We start from the raw sequence: 19,250 nt of genomic DNA, 5'->3' as shown, positions 1-19,250 counted from the left end.
GCAAGTCTGAGTGTTTTTTCTCTACGTAGCTCCCCCTAGTGTCTGGTAGTAAATGCTTTCAAACACTCTGTCGTAAAAACGAACTGTTGTCCCTCCCCCCCTCGCCACGAGCAACCCAGCTGATCAGCTGTCAACCCAGCTGAGCAGAGGAACCGGCTATTTCAAAACCAGTTAGGTCTACTGAGGCAAGTAAAGCAATATTTTCTTTCCAACTGATGGCGATTTTTTTTTAATTATTTTTTTATTGTGTTGTCATGCATATCGTTCGTTACCGGGAACGAACGATATGAACGAGGCGAACTACTGCTTTGGTGTTTGTTTGTTTTTGGGAGAATAGGCATGAGCATGAATATATATATATATATATATATATATATATATATATATATATATATATATATATATATATATCGGAGGCTAATATTTGTCTAAAGTTATATTAGTAAGGTCTAGAAGTTAATCTGGTAGAATGACGGTTTACCTTTGCTTGTCTAAGAAAACATCAGAACGTTTTTTCTAGCTCGATCATGATATGTGCAACATGTTTATTGCCTATTATCAGACGTGTTGACTTAGTGACATAAAATAAAAGTGTAAATTACACAAATAAAACCGACAGAGGAACGGCCAAACAACTACAGAAATCAAACGTGTTTGCTAATGACAATGCTAACATCAAAGTTATAGTATCTAGCGTACTAGTAAGCCCGTAACAGACAGCGATCATAATAAAAACCTTTACAGACAATAGCAAACATCCTGAGGTCGCAATTACTTGAAATTTAAATATTAAACACAGTTTATTCCAAAGATACTTACAAGTGCAACAGCAGGATCAGCATCCGTTTTGCAGGCTTCTGTTTCTCTCAGTTCTCACCATTCTGAAAAAGCCGGTCCGATATTTACTCGAGTCTGACTTGCTCGGTCAGTCTCCCGTTTCCTCTTTCATTGGTCCTCCGACAAAGATTTCCTAGCTTTCTGCATCTTTTTTACAGCCTCAGCCATAACTCAATCTATCGTTGCCCTTTGCTTATAGCTAGCCGGTGCTTGAATGGGGGCGTGTACGTGTGCAGTGCCGTCAAGCAATTCGTTACATCGCGAGACCTGATATCACGCGATACTTCCTGACGCCGACCCGCCGGCCCAAAGTTGCAAGTGAGTTTTTTCCGCTCTCGGGCACCAGGGGGGTGCGAAACCACCACCATTCAACTCGAAATAAGTAATATAACCATTCCACTGACTCCAAAGCTGTTCAGTTAAGGTTAAAAAGTTACCTAGAGCACCTTTAATGAGAGAGCTGGCAATAATGAGTAACTATATCAACAAAAGAGCACATAATGAGTAACCAAGGAGACAAAGAGAGAGAGAGAAAACAAGAACAAAGAAACAATTAAACCATAATCCTGGCATACAGTGTTTTAGGAATAACCTTAATTCGGTTGAAATTGAAATTTGATGCCCTAACAAGTCAGCGTTTTGTTTGAAACAATGAGCTCTAATTCACTTTTAAAATGTAATTTTAACTGTGACTGCATTTATTTATTTATGAGATCATCTATACCTTATTTTAAAAGGAAATTACCCTTTTAATTTCCTTAAAAAGTTAGTTGTTCAAGTGCCTATTCCAAGATGTGCATGGGTGCTCCATTAGATTAAGGCAATTAAAATTTCATCAATACAAGACTTTTCGCCAGTGTGCCCTGCGGCATTCTTTCTGATCTTAAAAAATAAATTAAAAAAAGAAATGCAACAGCCAATCCTTTTGTATATCAAACCTAATGAGGTCTATTTCCATTTGAGCGTTTGCGCACACACACACACACACAAGCGACACAAAATGGCTATGTGCGAGCTGTCTATGGCACTTAGATATTAGCTGCGCTGCCATACATCGTGTTTCGTTTGGCTCCGTTAGCTTTGTCTTAAGATGTTTGATTTTTTTTAGTTCTCTGTACTTTTGTTTCAAATTCAGAAAGGCATCGCTTGCACCTACCTAATGATGCCTGCTGCCTACGCATGAAAGGATTGAAAAGGTTTATCCCTTTTTAATTTCCATGGGATGAGAAACATTTTCGAGCAAAACTCAAAGGGTACGACTAATTCACTTTGATAAAAACAATTCCTTCTGTCACTGTTCCGCCAATCTGTCTCGAGGCTGTTTTGACTGACACAGATACCATCTTTACGGCCATCACGAAGAGCGTCAATGGATAAAAACAGAACTCATCAAACATGTAATTAGACTGCAAACAACTCCAGACACAGTGTTAATTACAGAGTGAAGTCTACTGCAGGACAGCTGCTAATACACGCTGACGGCCAGCCAGTGCTAACAAAGCTGTCGTCTGAGATGAAATAAACACGTGTGTATTACAGCATCTGTTGCAGAAGGTTTACTCTTTCAGCCTTCAGGCTTTGTTTTTAACGTCTTTTCATGTCTTTTATAGGGATACAATGGTGCTGTTTCAAGAGTAGAAGGGAAAACATTGTACTTGATTGTTTAGTAGTAAACATTTAAATTTTGTAAGGAATTTTGTATAAATTTCAGTTTGCATCACATTGCCAGATATTAAAAAAATGTTCTGCAAAAACAAACAAACAAAAAAAAACAAAAAAAAACATAATTACTTCTCAGTTTAACCAAATCCACTTTCACACATGAAGCCAGTTAAATAGAAGTATTACTTTTTCACATCCACTTCTGCACCAAATGTGATGTCATTCGCAGAAAGTCTAATCTAATCTAATGGTACAGTTGAAAGAACTGGATTATGATAATTATTCATATTATTAAATTAAATAATCATAAAATTTGTATTAATCATAATATATTATAACAATTACAATATCATAATATTGCTAATAATATTGCAAATATTTTAAAATAATGTAAAATAATACTATGAATTCATTAAAATATGAATTATAATAAGTGTTGTTATTGTTAATCTATTAAAAATAGCTTTCTTTAATTGAAATGAAGCTGACATAAAATAAAAAAAATACAAAAATAACTTCATCTAAAACAAAAATGTTGCCTAGGAAACTAAGATGAAGTACTAAAATTACTAAAACTGAAATTAAAACAAATTAAAGCTAAATTGAAATATATAAAAAATATACAAAAACTAATCACAACGACAAAAGCTATACTAAATACTAAAATAGTAAATTATATTAAAATGCTGATGATTGTTATTATTAATATTTTATGATTTAAAAAAAATATATTTTATGGATTTCTGCTGAGAAATCTGAAGTTAAATACTTGTTTATCAAGTTTAAAACTGGCATTTGTTCTAGATCTTTAGACATGGCATGCTTTGGATGCCTGTATGGAAACTTTCTTAATAGAAACCTTCTTACAAAAACATTTTGCGTTTGGTTTCGGACACAGAGTGTATCAGATCAGGGGACGTCACGGCCGTTTACGGACCCACAGAAGTGAGGCATGCATCTTCTGATTGGATTTTCATGGAAATGAGGGTGAGAGGGTCATCCTTCGGGCTATTTCCGATGGGCCGTGTCAAATCCACAAGGATAGTCGAAGGAGATGGAGTCGACACAGTTATCATTTACAATCACCTTCAAAAGACGCAAACACCCGGGGAGAACAATGCTCAGCACTTCAAAACAAAACAACTTTTACAGAAGCATTAGACACTTCATTCTCAAGCACTCGGAATTTATGCATGATGAAGAGATGCAAAGGAAATAGAGAGAGGAGATTGTTAGAGAGAATTGACAGAGGTAAGGGGTGGATGAGACAGGCTCATTTACACCACAGAGACAACAATTGCAGCAGGCCACAGATGAAAGACTTTAAAGAAGAATCAATATATTACTGCCACTCTACCAATCCCTCATCAGTATCAAAAATAATTGGGTCGGAACAAACATCGAAAGAAAGAAAAAACAACAACATCAAAGCCTTCAAACAACAGTCCACAAAATAACAGATTAACAAATAAAACAGAATAAATAAATAAATTATTCATAATACCAAGCTTTGAAACTGTACCATCTATTGTCCTTTTATTCCATCACTAAATGGTCCTGATTATATCTAAACAAACATGCACACTCAGATCAAGCTGCGAGGTGAGCTACGAAAATAAGAAAAATATCATCAAATTGAATTCAAACATTCAAAAACACCATGCCTTTTCAACAGAATAATTAAACTCAAAAATCAAAGATGGATAAATGAAGAAATTCAAAATTAGCTGAGATGCACGTTAATTAAAAGCAAGATTAGAATAGACAGGCTGTTGTTTTTGAGTTCCTTTCAAGAAATGCCAAGAAACCATTGATTCGTTTGTCTGAATAAATAGTCTGCACATTGTTGTTATATATATACACTTATTAAAGGAATAGTTCACTTTAAAATGAAAATTCTGTCATCATATACTCACCCTCATGTTGTTTCAAACCTGTATGAATTTCTTTCTTCTGCTGAACACAAAGGAAGATATTTAGAAGAATGTCAGTAACCAGACAGTTTCTGGGTCCCATTGACTTCCATAGTATATTTTTTTCCTACTATGGAAGTCAATGGGACCCAGAAACTATCTGGTTACTGACATTCTTCTAAATATCTTCCTTTGTGTTCAGCAGAAGAAAGAAATTCATACAGGTTTGAAACAACATGAGGGTGAGTATATGATGACAGAATTTTCATTTTAAAGTGAACTATTCCTTTAAGTTTCAGAGTATGCCATTAGATTATTTGAAAACCATCTGTGTTATTTCAAGTTTAATTCAACAGTACTGTGAGAATGAGAGATGAGAAGTTTTAACGCTCTTGTTCTTTTATTATATTGCGTTTTCTTTATGCTTTGTGGCGTGCAGTTTCCAAGGTTTCATGATATTTTCTCTCCTTTTGCACAAGAATAAATCCCAGGCTTAATATGTGATGGCTGAGAGTACTAAAAAGTAAGATTACATAAAAAACATTTGGGAAACCATTATAACAAGAGTCAAAGACTAAACACAAAACTAATTATTCAACTAAAATATTTTTCAGTTAAAATGTAGAACTTGACTACATTTTAAGTCAGTAGCTTAAGGTCATTGTTGTTGTTGTTGTTAAGTTAACTAAAGCTAAAATTAAAAATATTAAAAACCGGGCGGTTCTTTGCCTCCAAGTGTAGTGAAAACGATGTTTAATGTTCGTTTAATGTTCGCAAATGTTGTTTAATGCACAGCTAGCCATGGATTATTCCTTACATAATTTAAGTTGTTCCTTATATAGTGAGATTTATGGTTAATTGATATGTTAAAATGCTGTTTAATGTTGTCCCTCTAACGCCTCTTAATTATATAATTATAATTATATAATTAATATATAACTTAAAGGTGAACTAAGTGACTTTTTTATCTTAACCGAACAGCTTCGGAGTCATTGGAATGGTTATATGACATTTTTCGGGTTGAATGGTGGTCGTCTCGCAACCCCCGAGCGCCTGTGAGCGGAAAAAACACACTTGCAACTTTGGGCCGCCGGCCTCAGCGTCAGGAAGTATCGCGTGATATCAGGTCTCGCGATGTAACGAATTGCTTTATGGCACTGCACACATACACTATCTAAACATTTATATGCTAGCCTTCTGTGTATCATACATAACTCAGTGGACATGGCTCCGTGCATTTGCCGGGTTCTTTGAAAACAAATGCACATGACCAGCGGGAGAAGATGGGAGGGGGGAAGAGTCGCCAATGAGTTTTGACGACAGTGTTGTCAAATATCTATTCCGAAGCTGTAGGGGGAGCTCTATAGAGAAACCCGCGAGCAAAAAGCGAAAGCTGCATAATTCTGCTTTAAGCTGGCAGTATAAATTGTTTAAACTTGTTTTTGTAGTCCGGGCAAAAAGTTTGTTTTTGGACATTTGTTTTCTTTTTAAATTGCTGAAGGTCAATTGATTGACTGTTTAAAACACAACAGATATCATCAATGCGCTTTTTGGGTAAAACTGCTGTGTATTTTGTCCATGATCAATGCATTGTCACTTTAATTTCAGCGTAAGCGGCACAGCAAAAAATAGACTCGGCGCCAAAACGATCACGGCACTGCTGCTCTGCTCCTGCTACGCGCTGCCGCGGTGTGAACGCTCTAATCTGTTAACATGGCCGGCGAAAAAAATATGCTCTGCTAACGCGTGCAGTGTGAAACCGGCGTAATTGAGATCCTCACTACATAAGGTTTTTGTTACAGATACATATACACTAATATAAATAAATATATAGAATATATTTTATAAAATTTTAATTATTAAAATATGAGTACAACATAAATTGTAATTTAAACACAGTAGCTTGATTGTATTCATTTGAATTATGAATAGTTTGTACCTTTACAAGCTACAGTAACTTGGCCTTAAAATATCCTAAAAGATTCTGTCTCTCAAATACCATTAAACATTCTTTCAATCATGATAAAGAGCAATGTGCTCAACTTGAACAATGACCAGTACCCATTTCATTTTGGTAGAACTGATATTCCATCCCATACCAAGCAATGTAAAAACATTAAAATACTGCCAGCGGCGACAAACAGAGAAGCAGAGGGAACAAAAGGCATGCGGCCAGAATCAAAAACCAAGATATGACCAAAAATCAATGTTCATTCGCAGATGTAACCGCCAGACAGGACTATCATTTTGGTGGGTGAGGCATGACTCTTCAGATTCAAACAACAACGATGTGAAATCCCATTACATAAGATGGCAACGGAGGACAGCACTGAGACCTCTAATGGATCAGCGCTGAGAGGTGGTGTAAAGAAAGCTTGTCATCTCTGAGATGAGGAGAGGGGAGAAGAAAGACGAGGAACGGGGAGAAATTTCTTAAGGTTCTTATTGTGAGTAAGGAGACACGGATTGTAGAATTACCAAAAAGAGCTTATCTGCAAACCGTGTAGTACCGCATGTGAGGCGTGCCACACTTGCTTAATAATCAACGGGATTCATAGGTGAACGGCTGTGATGGTACAAGGAAACACCAGAGTTCCTCTTATACGTCTTAAGATGCCATTAAGATCCATTTGTGTTCCATTACATGTGAATGCTTCTGGAAAACTCAGGGGCTGTTTGATATTCACAAATGAGAACTTACTGAACAGGAGAAGAGTCAAGAATGTGAGCAGAATATATTAAGCATGCATATTTCTTAGCATTGGTTTACCTGGAGTAATTGAAGAGTCGACTGCCCCAGAGTGAGTGGTTCCCTCTGGAGCCTCCGTGAAAGAAGCAGGAATCGGTCCCGTCGAAGTAGTTCAGCCCATCTTCTGTGTTGCTGGAGGCATGACTGTGGACCACGTCCAGCAGAACCGTGATGCCCATGGAGTGTGCGGTATCAACCAGATGCTTCAGATCATCAGGAATACCAAAGCGGCTGTGGGAAAAGACAAGAGAATGCGTGGTTTGTAGAGCGAATTGGTTAGATGTTTGATAGGTTGATGTTATGAGGTGGTGTAAGCTAATAAGTTGTAAGTTGTAAGTTGATAAATATCTTAAATGGTAAGTAAAAGGTTAAAAGCTCATAAGGGTCAAACCAGAATTATCAAAATCATGTCCTTGAGCAAAACACTTAGTTTGCCAAAGTACTTACTCTAGTTTACTGTCCATGCATCTATACGTTGCTTGAAATAAAAAGGTCAACTGAATACATAATTAGCAGCTAATTATAAAATTATACTATCCACATGCTATGACATTCAACTTGGATGGCATATCTTAGAATTAATATAACTGGAGAGGAGATGCATTTCAGCAATAAGGACTGCCCAATGGGCACTCGCGGGACAGTTGTCGCAATTGCAGCGTCGCCACGAAAGCCTGTGATCTGGACAAAGTCCTCAGGCCGGACCCAACATGAGGATGTGATGCTGAGGCAGAATGTATCTCTCCATGACCTTGATTTTGTAGTTGCACAACTTTGTTGAATGTACTGTAACATGCCTTTTATTTAGAGTTTTCTTTGACTGGGCTTTTGCATTTGGGCTACTGTATTTTTACAGTATGCAAGTGATGAATATACAGACATTCAATACCATACAATATTTAATACTTGCAGCGCATACAGTATCCAATTTATTCAACTTAATACTGTAAGTTAAGATTACTATACTTTTTTATGTAATTGCAAAATGTGTTTACTGTGTTTACAATATACTTGTTGCCTGTAACTGCATGCTTTAGATGCTGTGTTCTCCATCTAATGAATGATCTGTAGTGCTTATATTTTTGTCTGGCTGTGTGTATGATCTGAAAGCATTATTTGATTTTGAGCACAGATAAAATGGTTTTGACGGAATTGTTTGATTTTGCCAGAAGATTCAGATGTTCTCTGAATGTAGTTTGAAGATTTGGTTTTGTATTTAAGGTTTTGAGAAAGTGGGTGATGGTCTATGAGTAATGATTACCTCAAAATGTAGATCTGTATGCAGGTGTGAGGTACTTTATATTAATGAAATACATACAGCTATCTCGCTTTTGCTCACATGCCAGCAATTACCCCTCCACATGCCATACATTGCTGTTAAGAGGAATCAAATCAAATCAAAACCAGAATCATTCCATTTCCATTTCCAAGAATTAAGGTGGTAGAGGCCAGTAACACAGAGGGCCCTATTTTAACGATCTGAAACGCAAGTGTCAAAGCGCAAAGCGCAAGTAACTTTGTGGGCGGGTCTTGGCGCTGTTGCTATTTTCCCAGCGGGATAAATGACTCTTGCGCCAGGCGCAAATCTAAAATGGGTTGGTCTGAAGTAGCTTCATTATTCATAGGTGTGGTTTGGGCGTAACGTGAAATAAACCAATCAGAGCGTCATCCAACATTCCCTTTAAGAGCAGACGCGCTTTGTTCTAAAGCGGATTCCTATTATAACGGCGGATTTGCCAGACGCGCGCCAGGAGCGGTTCACAGCCAAGGAGAGCAACGTTCTCGTCAGGGACGTTGGGGATGGAGAAACCCACCCAAATTAACTTCGGTTAAAAAGGCGTATGATAATTTGGGTAAATGTGTAAGCTAGATGTATGCTTTTATAATAAATTGTCCATCTATCTATCTATCTATCTATCTATCTATCATAATAATGTATGATTTGCAAAAATGAAAACTGCTGCTTCTGTGTAGATGAGAGAATCAAAGTGTATGCGCGTTGTGCACACGCTACATTGATTATGGCCAAGCATGCGCCCTTAAAATAGCATATGAATAACATGCGCAACGCGCCACTGACTTTAAACTATTTTTTCCTGGTTAGTGGCGCAATTGTTTTCTAAACCTGCAAAATAGCATGAGGGAACGTTTGCGCCGGAACACGCCTCTTTTTTTGCGCTGAACCGCCCAGGGAGCGCAAGTTCATTCCCTACTTTAGCGACGTGCTTCTGTGGAGGGAAAAGCGCGCTTTGCGCGGGTGCAAAATAGGAATGATACATGCGTCAGTGTACAAAGTCAATTGCGCTGGGTGCAAGATAGGGCCCAGAGAGAGCTATCATTAGCGTTCCCATTCGGCTCAGTGGCAATCAGCCCTGGTAGTACCCTTACTGAACAAAAATATATGGGAATATAGGCCTACTGCAAAATATAATGCGATATATTACATAATACATTTCAATATATGGGAAACTAGTGTTTAGATTTTTCAATATACTGCAATATATGCACTGACCATGTATGGCTATAATAAGGTAAGTATTCATATATAAAACGGTTAGTTACAGTACTTAAAGCTGCAGTTGGTAACTTTTGTAAAAATGTATTTTTTACATATTTGTTAAAACTGTCATTATGTCCTGACAGTAGAATATGAGACAGATAATCTGTGCAAAAATCAAGCTCCTCTGGCTTCTCCCAGTGGTCCTATAGAGAGCCTAAGTCCCTCCCCTTCCGGTTGACCACCATGGGACCTTACTTAAGACTGTGAGACTGTGAAAATACGTAATTACAGAGACTACAAACCCAAAAGGCGCACGCGTGATGTCATACCTTTTCTCTCAATGAATGAAGCTAACTTTACTGAAGCTAACGTCTGTCTGTTTCTATAGTCTTACGTTATAATCGTAACGTTACGCCGTCATGCCTGAGTGTTTTGTACCAGACTGCACACCTACGAGCAACGGATCTTATGACGTACATAGTGCGAGACGAGAGATGTAGTTCATTGAGCAATTTTCACATAAAATTAAATGTTACTCTTCTGTTTTATGACAAACTGCGACTTTCTTGACTTTCATAATTATCTTTTAAATTGACAAACATCATATGTGTAATTCAGGGCACAGTTCAGACGGAAAAAAAAGATAAGTTGTCTCTCGCCATTGACTACCATACATATTTTTTCCGAAGTAAGGTCCCATGAGCCGGAAGTGGAGGGGAGGGACTTAGGCTCTCTATTGCCATTTGCAGAAATACACCGCTCCCGGTCAGAAACAACCAATCAGAGCCAGGAGGAATGTCTTAGCAGTGTCAATCAAGCTCGTGTACGTGCTGATCACACCCCTATCTTGCACAGCGCATACCGTCATTCAAAATCAAGATTGCCGGTGTCCGCCGCAGCTGTGCTAATGGCGGACAAACAACCCAAACTGCCAATTTCTCGAGTGGCACCTGCTCATACAACAAAGACAGGTAAACGGAAAAGGACCGATGACGATAAACAAGCCCGTCGGAGCCCATTGACTCCAGCCGCATAACATACAGATAAAATGTCACACACTGTGCAAAGCAACAATTGAAACCTGCTCATTCACTGGCTTGTCATGTTGCTGAAATAATGTACTAGCAAACCTTATTTAGCATTACATATCGCTAGAATAATTACTTACATACTGTAACGTTAGTTACCGTTATATTATCTCACTAGCTATTTATAACTTATAGAAAGGGTGCAACGTTATAAAGTTACATTACATGTATTGCAAAATATGTAATGTTTTGCGGACCAAGTTTGTAGTCAATGTATGGGCAGGCCACAATCAATGTAAAGCATATTGTTGATGTTTCGTCCCTACCAGTGAATGTGCCATAACTGTTTATTATCCGCCGTCATCGGTGGCCCTGTTTACTAGCCTGCGCGTTCACGGCAGGCTCCGTTGTGATGGGGGAGGAGCTGTGGAGGGAGGGCTGTTAGCGCAGCAGAGAGCAAGGGGGAGTGACCTGTAAGTTGTGCTTGTTCGAATTTTCAGGCTAAGTCAACATTTTCTAAAAACTCCCTACTGCAGCTTTAATTCTGATTGGTCAATGGCTGTGTTTTATTCACGATAAAACACGGCTATGACCGCTTCACCCAACGTTCTATGTATCACTACACAACACCCCTAGCAACCACTCTTAGCAATGTAAACATATGTTCTCATTGTGAGAGATCGAATGTACCTCCTGCATTTACAGTATAGCATTTTCTTTCAGGTCAGTCCAATATTCGTAATGAAAAAATCAGTTTCAATGTCCGTTGCGATATCTTGTCCTTTTAACAGTCAAGGGGGTTTCCCGTGCCCTCCCTTTTGTCAGTTAAGTCTTGCTTTTCCGTGTTCACAACAAGTCCTTTCAATATAAAAGTCTTCTCTACTGACTGACTCACTCATAAAGACAGTCTTTGGCGCCATCTAATGGCAAAATAATGTAACTTCTGTTGCTGCTCACGGTCAGGGACTATTTCTTCCAGCGGAAGGAAGGCTTTTAGTGATTTTACTTCATAAAAATTGCATTGATATATATTTTTTGGCTTTAATATTTGTATTGTGTGGTAACCGTTTTATAAAAGCAATAAGGTACTCGAGCCTAGTGCTGTATCGTGAATAAGTCACGGCTGAAGGGGTTGCAGCCCTTCAGCCATGACTTATTCACGATACAGCACAGCCTCTCGCACCTTATAGCTTGCATATAAAATATGTATGAAGACAAAAATAACATTACATGTAATATTCACAAAGTTTTATCCTTTATTGTGTACATATATTGCACATACATGTTCCCATTTAAAATGTGAATGTATGTGAATATATACACATTAACGGAATGAGTTACAACACATTTCTAGTTCCCAGCATGCTTTGCTTCTGACTGTTAAAGGAGAGCAAATGTTAAAATTAAGTGTTATTTAATGTGTTTTGCTCAATATTAATATAGGTCGAGGTCTGTTAGTGTTTATGTTCTATTATTTTGTAATTTAAAAGGTTTTCTGGTATGTGTGAGTTTTTGGGGTCACCATTGTGCTGAAGATTAGAGCCTGTGGTTCGGTTGACGATTGGCTGAAAAAACTTTTTTTTTTTAAGTACTGATTGTGCACTTCTCAGCCATCTACAAGATATAAAGTGTGTGGATTCGGATCCAAGGGTAAAGTCACAAAACAAATACCCACTCTAAACTCCCAGCATGTCCAGCTCTATATCTACTCCGTTGGGTTAAAAGACATCAGGGCAAAGAACAAGTAAAGTGAGAAGAGAGCTAATGATATTCCAAGTCACCTCCCTCGCCCGCTCTCCACCCAGCAGAAAGAGGAATAGGTCTTAAATGTGCATGAGTGATCAATCATGAGTGAAATTACTCTGTATACATTGCACTTTATCTGGACTGGTCCACCAGTGCCGGCCGCCTCAGCCAGCCAAAGCCAAATAAAGATTCCCAATGACTCTGTCATATCTTATTAGGTTGAGGGAGTTGCTAACTCCCCACATTCAAAGATGCAATTTTCTTTCATGAGAGTTTATTTATTTTGGAGACCCAATTCTGTTTTTTACTATTGTTATTTATCAGGGCTTTCTTCTATTTGGGGATTAGTGGCAAATGTGTTTACAGTAAGATTACTGCCCTTGACAGAGGACCTCATCCTGATTTAAAGACTGGAATTACTGCTGCACAGGCTGAGAGACAACGCCACCAAACCCTGAGCTCTAAAGGAAAATGAAAAGCATTTAGATACTGTCACATGCTCAGTCTCCCAGGCCTTGTAGATATAACATTAATAAATAAAATGTGACCAGGGCAGAGCATGCTAATGTGTTTTGGCTAAGGAGAAGTGCATGTTCTTGGCACATCCGGAACAACCAGATCTGAAGTCCCGAGGTGAAAATAATTTCCTTCGGGACGTAGGTGTTAACCTTAATTCTTAAAAATACAATCCATAACTGCCCTAGCGACTTTGAGGCTGTTAGTTGTCCGACAGCTTCAAGAGGGAATTGTAAATGTATCCTGTACAGCAGTGGCCGTGTTTTATTCTATCTTGCATAATTTTTATCATGTTCTGGCATCAAGTGACAGATGAATTTGCACCTATTTACGACTATTGGTGTCGACGACAAATGATATGGGAATATTTCTACTCCTTTTGAAGAGTTGACAAGCCTATTTATGATATTATCCATAGCATTGGTCAGAACACATCAATGACCCATGAGTTAAGACGCCTTCTATATGGTGACTGTACACATTTTTTTTTTAAAACACAAGCTTTGATTTGGTGGTCTTTACTTGTAACTAAAACAAAATGTATTAGCACCTTAACACAAATAATGCATTGTTTACCAGACCACTTAGCAGAAACATGATAAATGCACTATATTTAAATTATACTTAAGGATATACACTCACCTAAAGGATAATTAGGAACACCATACTAATACTGTGTTTGACCCCCTTTCGCCTTCAGAACTGCCTTAATTCTACGTGGCATTGATTCAACAAGGTGCTGAAAGCATTCTTTAGAAATGTTGGCCCATATTGATAGGATAGCATCTTGCAGTTGATGGAGATTTGTGGGATGCACATCCAGGGCACGAAGCTCCCGTTCCACCACATCCCAAAGATGCTCTATTGGGTTGAGATCTGGTGACTGTGGGGGCCATTTTAGTACAGTGAACTCATTGTCATGTTCAAGAAACCAATTTGAAATGATTCGAGCTTTGCGACATGGTGCATTATCCTGCTGGAAGTAGCCATCAGTGGATGGGTACATGGTGGTCATAAAGGGATGGACATGGTCAGAAACAATGCTCAGGTAGGCCGTGGCATTTAAACGATGCCCAATTGGCACTAAGGGGCCTAAAGTGTGCCAAGAAAACATCCCCCACACCATTACACCACCACCACCAGCCTGCACAGTGGTAACAAGGCATGATGGATCCATGTTCTCATTCTGTTTATGCCAAATTCTGACTCTACCATCTGAATGTCTCAACAGAAATCGAGACTCATCAGACCAGGCAACATTTTTCCAGTCTTCAACTGTCCAATTTTGGTGAGCTCGTGCAAATTGTAGCCTCTTTTTCCTATTTGTAGTGGAGATGAGTGGTACCCGGTGAGGTCTTCTGCTGTTGTAGCCCATCCGCCTCAAGGTTGTGCGTGTTGTGGCTTCACAAATGCTTTGCTGCATACCTCGGTTGTAACGAGTGGTTATTTCAGTCAAAGTTGCTCTTCTATCAGCTTGAATCAGTCGGCCCATTCTCCTCTGACCTCTAGCATCAACAAGGCATTTTAGCCCACAGGACTGCGGCATACTGGATGTTTTTCCCTTTTCACACCATTCTTTGTAAACCCTAGAAATGGTTGTGCGTGAAAATCCCAGTAACTGAGCAGATTGTGAAATACTCAGACCGGCCCGTCTGGCACCAACAACCATGCCACGCTCAAAATTCCTTAAATCACCTTTCTTTCCCATTATGACATTCAGTTTGAAGTTCAGGAGATTGTCTTGACCAGGACCACACCCCTAAATGCATTGAAGCAACTGCCATGTGATTGGTTGATTAGATAATTGCATTAATGAGAAATTGAACAGGTGTTCCTAATAATCCTTTAGGTGAGTGTACATCCAGACTACTTAAATTTCTCAGCACAGATGACTATGTTAAAACAAAATCTGGTTCTGAAATAATCCTGTAGCTCAAACATTTCAGCATGGTACTAGCAACCCCAATTTCATGCATGGGTTCGATATCCAGGGAATGCATGACCTGAAAAAAATATATACCTTGACTGCAATGCAACTCACTTTTTTATTCGCCTAATGTATAAATGTAAACATACCTGGAAGCTGCAAAGAAGTTAGTGACCTGATAGCCAAAACTTGCATAGTAGGCATGTTCCATGATCGCCATGAGCTGGACACAGTTGTATCCTGAGATGAAAACACAGGGGAAAAGTAGAGAAAAGAAAAGAAAAGAAATAATTCAATTTAAGAGTCAAAAGACCTTCAAGAAGATCTTCAAAGTGAAACACATCAAGGCGTAAATCTAAGTTGTTATCTTAACAGTATGGATTAATTTTAAGTACTGTGATGTCCACACTGGAAAATGTAAATTAATTAAAAATGAGTGAAACCAAAGCATAGGTTTAAATGTCACCTCCAGCATAATCCAAATCTTTAAATGGCAAAATGACAGCATGATAAATTACAATTAAGCTGATATTTTTCATGAAAAGAATTTGAGAACAGTGTTACACTTTCTGTGAATAATAAGCTTGTAATAAAAATTATAATCTCTAGATTTTGATAAAGAACTTCAAAGAAGTTTTGAAACTTCCAGTGGTTTCAGGTAGAGTTCTCCTTAAGGATCTGATTCCCAGTCTATCTCTCCATCCCATAGTCCTGGAGCTCAGAATCACTGCTGAGAAGCTCCTGTAATCTACAACCTGTAACAACCAAACAAGTGGAAAACTCACTCTCGCACACCAGGACCTGAAAGAGAACTGACAGAGGACTGACTTTCTGCTACTGACAACAGCTCAACACCACACGTCCTCTGATATTAAATAAATGGTTGATTTGACAGAACTAATGAGTTGTTGTTCTGTCATTCCTCATAAATGTGTGTTGACTATAGTGCAATTAGATGTATACAGAGAACTAAAGACAATAGGTTATAACAAGTTATTCTTTTGACATTTTTACGAGTTGTTTTATGAAAACAATACCGCAAGGGCAATTTCCAGGATCCAATAACATCAAATCAAACTGCTACGAGTCCAGGCAAACTTGTTAGAGGAGGGGAGTAATAAGTATGACTAAAGCATTCGTCATAGCTGAGAATCATGTAAATCGATTTAAATCCTATTCAGGTGCTTTGAGCGCCGTCTGTGATCTTCTAACTCAACATTTCCACAGTGTTTGAAACTTGAGTGCATCACCAAAATATAATATAATATTTAATATTTCATCATGTATGTTTTGAGGTCGGCAGCCTACATATTGTTTTTTGAGAAACTAATGCTTTTATTTTGCAAGAACATGTTAAAAATTGATCAGGAGTAAAGACTTTTACTGTTACAAAAGATCTATATTTCAAAGAAATGCTGTTCTTTTGAACTTTCTATTCATCAAAGAACCCTGAAAAAATATACATCACAATTTCCACAAAAATATTAAGCAGCACAACTGTTTTCAACATTGATAATAATGAAAACGTTTTTTGAGCAGCAAATCAACATATGATTTCTGAAGGATCATGTGACACTGAAGACTGGAGTAATAATGCTGAAAATTCTGCTTTGCCATCACAGGAACCAATACAATTTTAGAATATATTAAAATAGAAAACAGATATTTTAAATTGTAACAATATTTTTATAATATTACTATCAAATTATAATAATATATCAAATAAATGTAGCCTTGGTGAGCATGAAAAACATAAAAAAAAGAATTGTACCAACCCCAGACTTTTGAACAGTAGTGTATTGATATAGTTGACGCAAAATATACATCAAAAAAGCAGTTTTTAGGTTTAGTAAAAATGACAGTGTGAATGTTAAGCGAACCAGGACTAAAAATACTATTTTCTTTTTTTGGTCCGGACCAAAAGAACCAACCGAACTACAAGTGTGAACAATGATGGTTAGTAAATTACAGAAGTTCCATTCTAGTGTGATCTATGTTTAAAAATACAAGTGATCATAATGAACACCATTTTTGGGATAGAGTTGTGTTGTCAATTGTGTATCTTGCAGTGGTTATGACTGTACCTCAGTCATCTGAGAGACTAACCATTGTTTTCTCTCTCCCAGCATAGTGGTACATGCAGTAAGTTAGACTTGCTGCCTTCTGCATCTGTGAAATTTGTGTTTAGCTCCTTTTGTTTGTCAATCAACTTTTTGCTACACTTTTTCATGTGAATGTTGATTAAAATCGTGGAACAAAGGATGCTTTTGTGCCCTGCTCGTCTGACTCAATCCTCCTCCGTCACAAAATCTGTTATCAATGGATTCAAACTTCAGACCTGTCAAGCAACATTTTATCATGCAGTACACAACAAAAAAAATCCTGATATCTCAAGGGCAGGCCATACTTAATCTATAATAATATAACAACCTTCTTTTTTTTCAAATAGAAATGTTCCTTTCAATGCATTTCTTTAGAAATTCTCTGCCATTTTATTAGAGAAATAATTTCTCAAATTCAGACTTCAAAGGATTATGATTATTGTGCTTGTGACATTAAACTTTTATATTAGAAGTTCATTTCAAAATATATTCCTTTACAACTAGAATAATTCCTTCAATGGATTTTAAGGGCAAAATAAGGGCACCACCAATTCTAAAACTAGTGCCAAACTGCTCTTCCATTAGGAGCCAAAGTGCAGCTTTGCTTTTGCTGCCTTTTGGAGGGTTGAGGAGCACATTAACTGAGGCACAGAACCCTGGGGAGAGCGCCGATCATGAGAGAGAGCAGTCAAAGGCTGCACAATGACTCACTATTTTAACACCCATTTAAGGGGTGAAAAATAATTTTACGCTAACTAACTCTGCTTCCAAACAGATTTGCTCCAGGCAAAGGTTAATGCTTCAGCCCTCGAGAAAACAAACAACAGAAGGTGATGTTTTATGGATCAGGCCAATGCAATGAACACTAATGTTTAAGGTACGTTCTGTAATCCCCACAGCACAAAAAAAAAAAAAACTCCTCATTTGGAACCTTCTGACAAAGTAATTGTAGGCTGGCTTCCTCTCAGGCTTCCACGTCAAAAGCTCTGTAAGGAAACAATCATGGGAAACGGCTCTCTGTGCAGTAATGGAATCACTCGAGGCGGCAGCTGTTCTCACATCTGCTAACTAAACTTAACAGTTCCGCTTGCGACAGTTAGCATGATATTCCATGTGGAACTGCTTGTCGCATGCACTCTTTTGCTTCATTTGTGTCGCTATATACTATATGTATGGTCGTTTTTGGTTGCATCTTGAGCTATTTTCTTAGCTCTGCAATCTTTAGGTTTTCTTAAAGGATGCAAGGAAGGCAGAGTACTCAATGAAATAAGAGTATCCATAATAATAAATAAAAAAATGTTAGTTTAAAATGCATGTGCCAAGTTAAATAAATTCTGTGTATTCAAGTTGGTTTCATTTGATTTTTTTTTAAAGCATTTATACGATTTACAAGAAAAGACACAGTAAAACTGAATGATGGTTGTAGCACATGACATTTGGGGCTGCACGATATTGGGAAAAAACTGACATTGCGATATTTAGTTTTTCTGCGTTATTCATTGCGATATCAAAAAACTATTTCACCAGATGATTTGAATAGCTCTATTTGTAAAGAATTAATCATTCTAGAGTGATTGGGGTAGTTTTGTGGGATACTGCATCAGCATAGAAAATAATAAACAAATTACAAGCATAGATAAATACAAAGATACAAATTAAATAAGTAGTGCTTTATGTTTTTCAGGTAAATGTAACTGTATTCAAGTACAGACATTGAATAATCAAATGTAAAATAACACTGCATAGTCTTCACTGTATACATTAAATATAATTAACTTAATTAAAACAATTTGTCTTTGTTAAAGCCTCAAGAGTAATTTTCTCTTTCTCTTTTGTTGTTTGATTAACATTGGTGGTGAAAAACAGCTGTGGGTATATTAGGCTGCTGTCACATGCACAGATCCAATATAATGATTTGCATCCGTTTTCAATTGTTTACAACACATAACCGACTGTGTTTACGAGGATACTCGCCAAGACAGGTATTTTGACTTCATTTTGCATGCACATGTCTGTTCAAGCTCAAAGGAAGAGAAAGAGACCTGAACCGATCAACTACAATCCCTATACTTGACATTGCACATTCTGCGATGAGACAATCGCGGATGCACACATCGGGATATCGATGCTAAAACTATATATTGTGCAGCCCTTAAATCAAAAAGAAAATCAAGTATTTTTCTTATACATTCAGAATACAAATGAGTGTAAAGAACTTAATCATTTTCAATAATGTTTTTAATTAATTTATTTATTTATTTTTCTGAATT

At 37.6% G+C, this 19,250-nt stretch overlaps 1 protein-coding gene across 1 annotated transcript in view; it reads right to left on the bottom strand.

Moving 5' to 3' along the window:
• Positions 1 to 19,250, bottom strand: part of gbe1a (glucan (1,4-alpha-), branching enzyme 1a) — a 151,805-nt gene that overhangs the window by 90,714 nt on the left and 41,841 nt on the right. The window contains exons 6-7 of the mRNA XM_084104994.1: positions 15,028 to 15,118; positions 7,183 to 7,392 (exon numbers count right to left, since the gene is read on the bottom strand). Of these exons, the coding sequence (XP_083961120.1) occupies positions 7,183 to 7,392; positions 15,028 to 15,118 (301 nt within the window). The remainder of the gene's footprint in view (positions 1 to 7,182; positions 7,393 to 15,027; positions 15,119 to 19,250) is intronic.

The sequence above is a fragment of the Abramis brama genome (assembly GCF_963993115.1).
Source record: "Abramis brama genome assembly, chromosome: 25".
In the NCBI taxonomy this organism is placed as follows: domain Eukaryota; kingdom Metazoa; phylum Chordata; class Actinopteri; order Cypriniformes; family Leuciscidae; genus Abramis; species Abramis brama.
The sequence above is the reverse complement of the archived record's forward strand: the minus strand, read 5'-3'. Positions and strand labels throughout refer to the sequence as shown.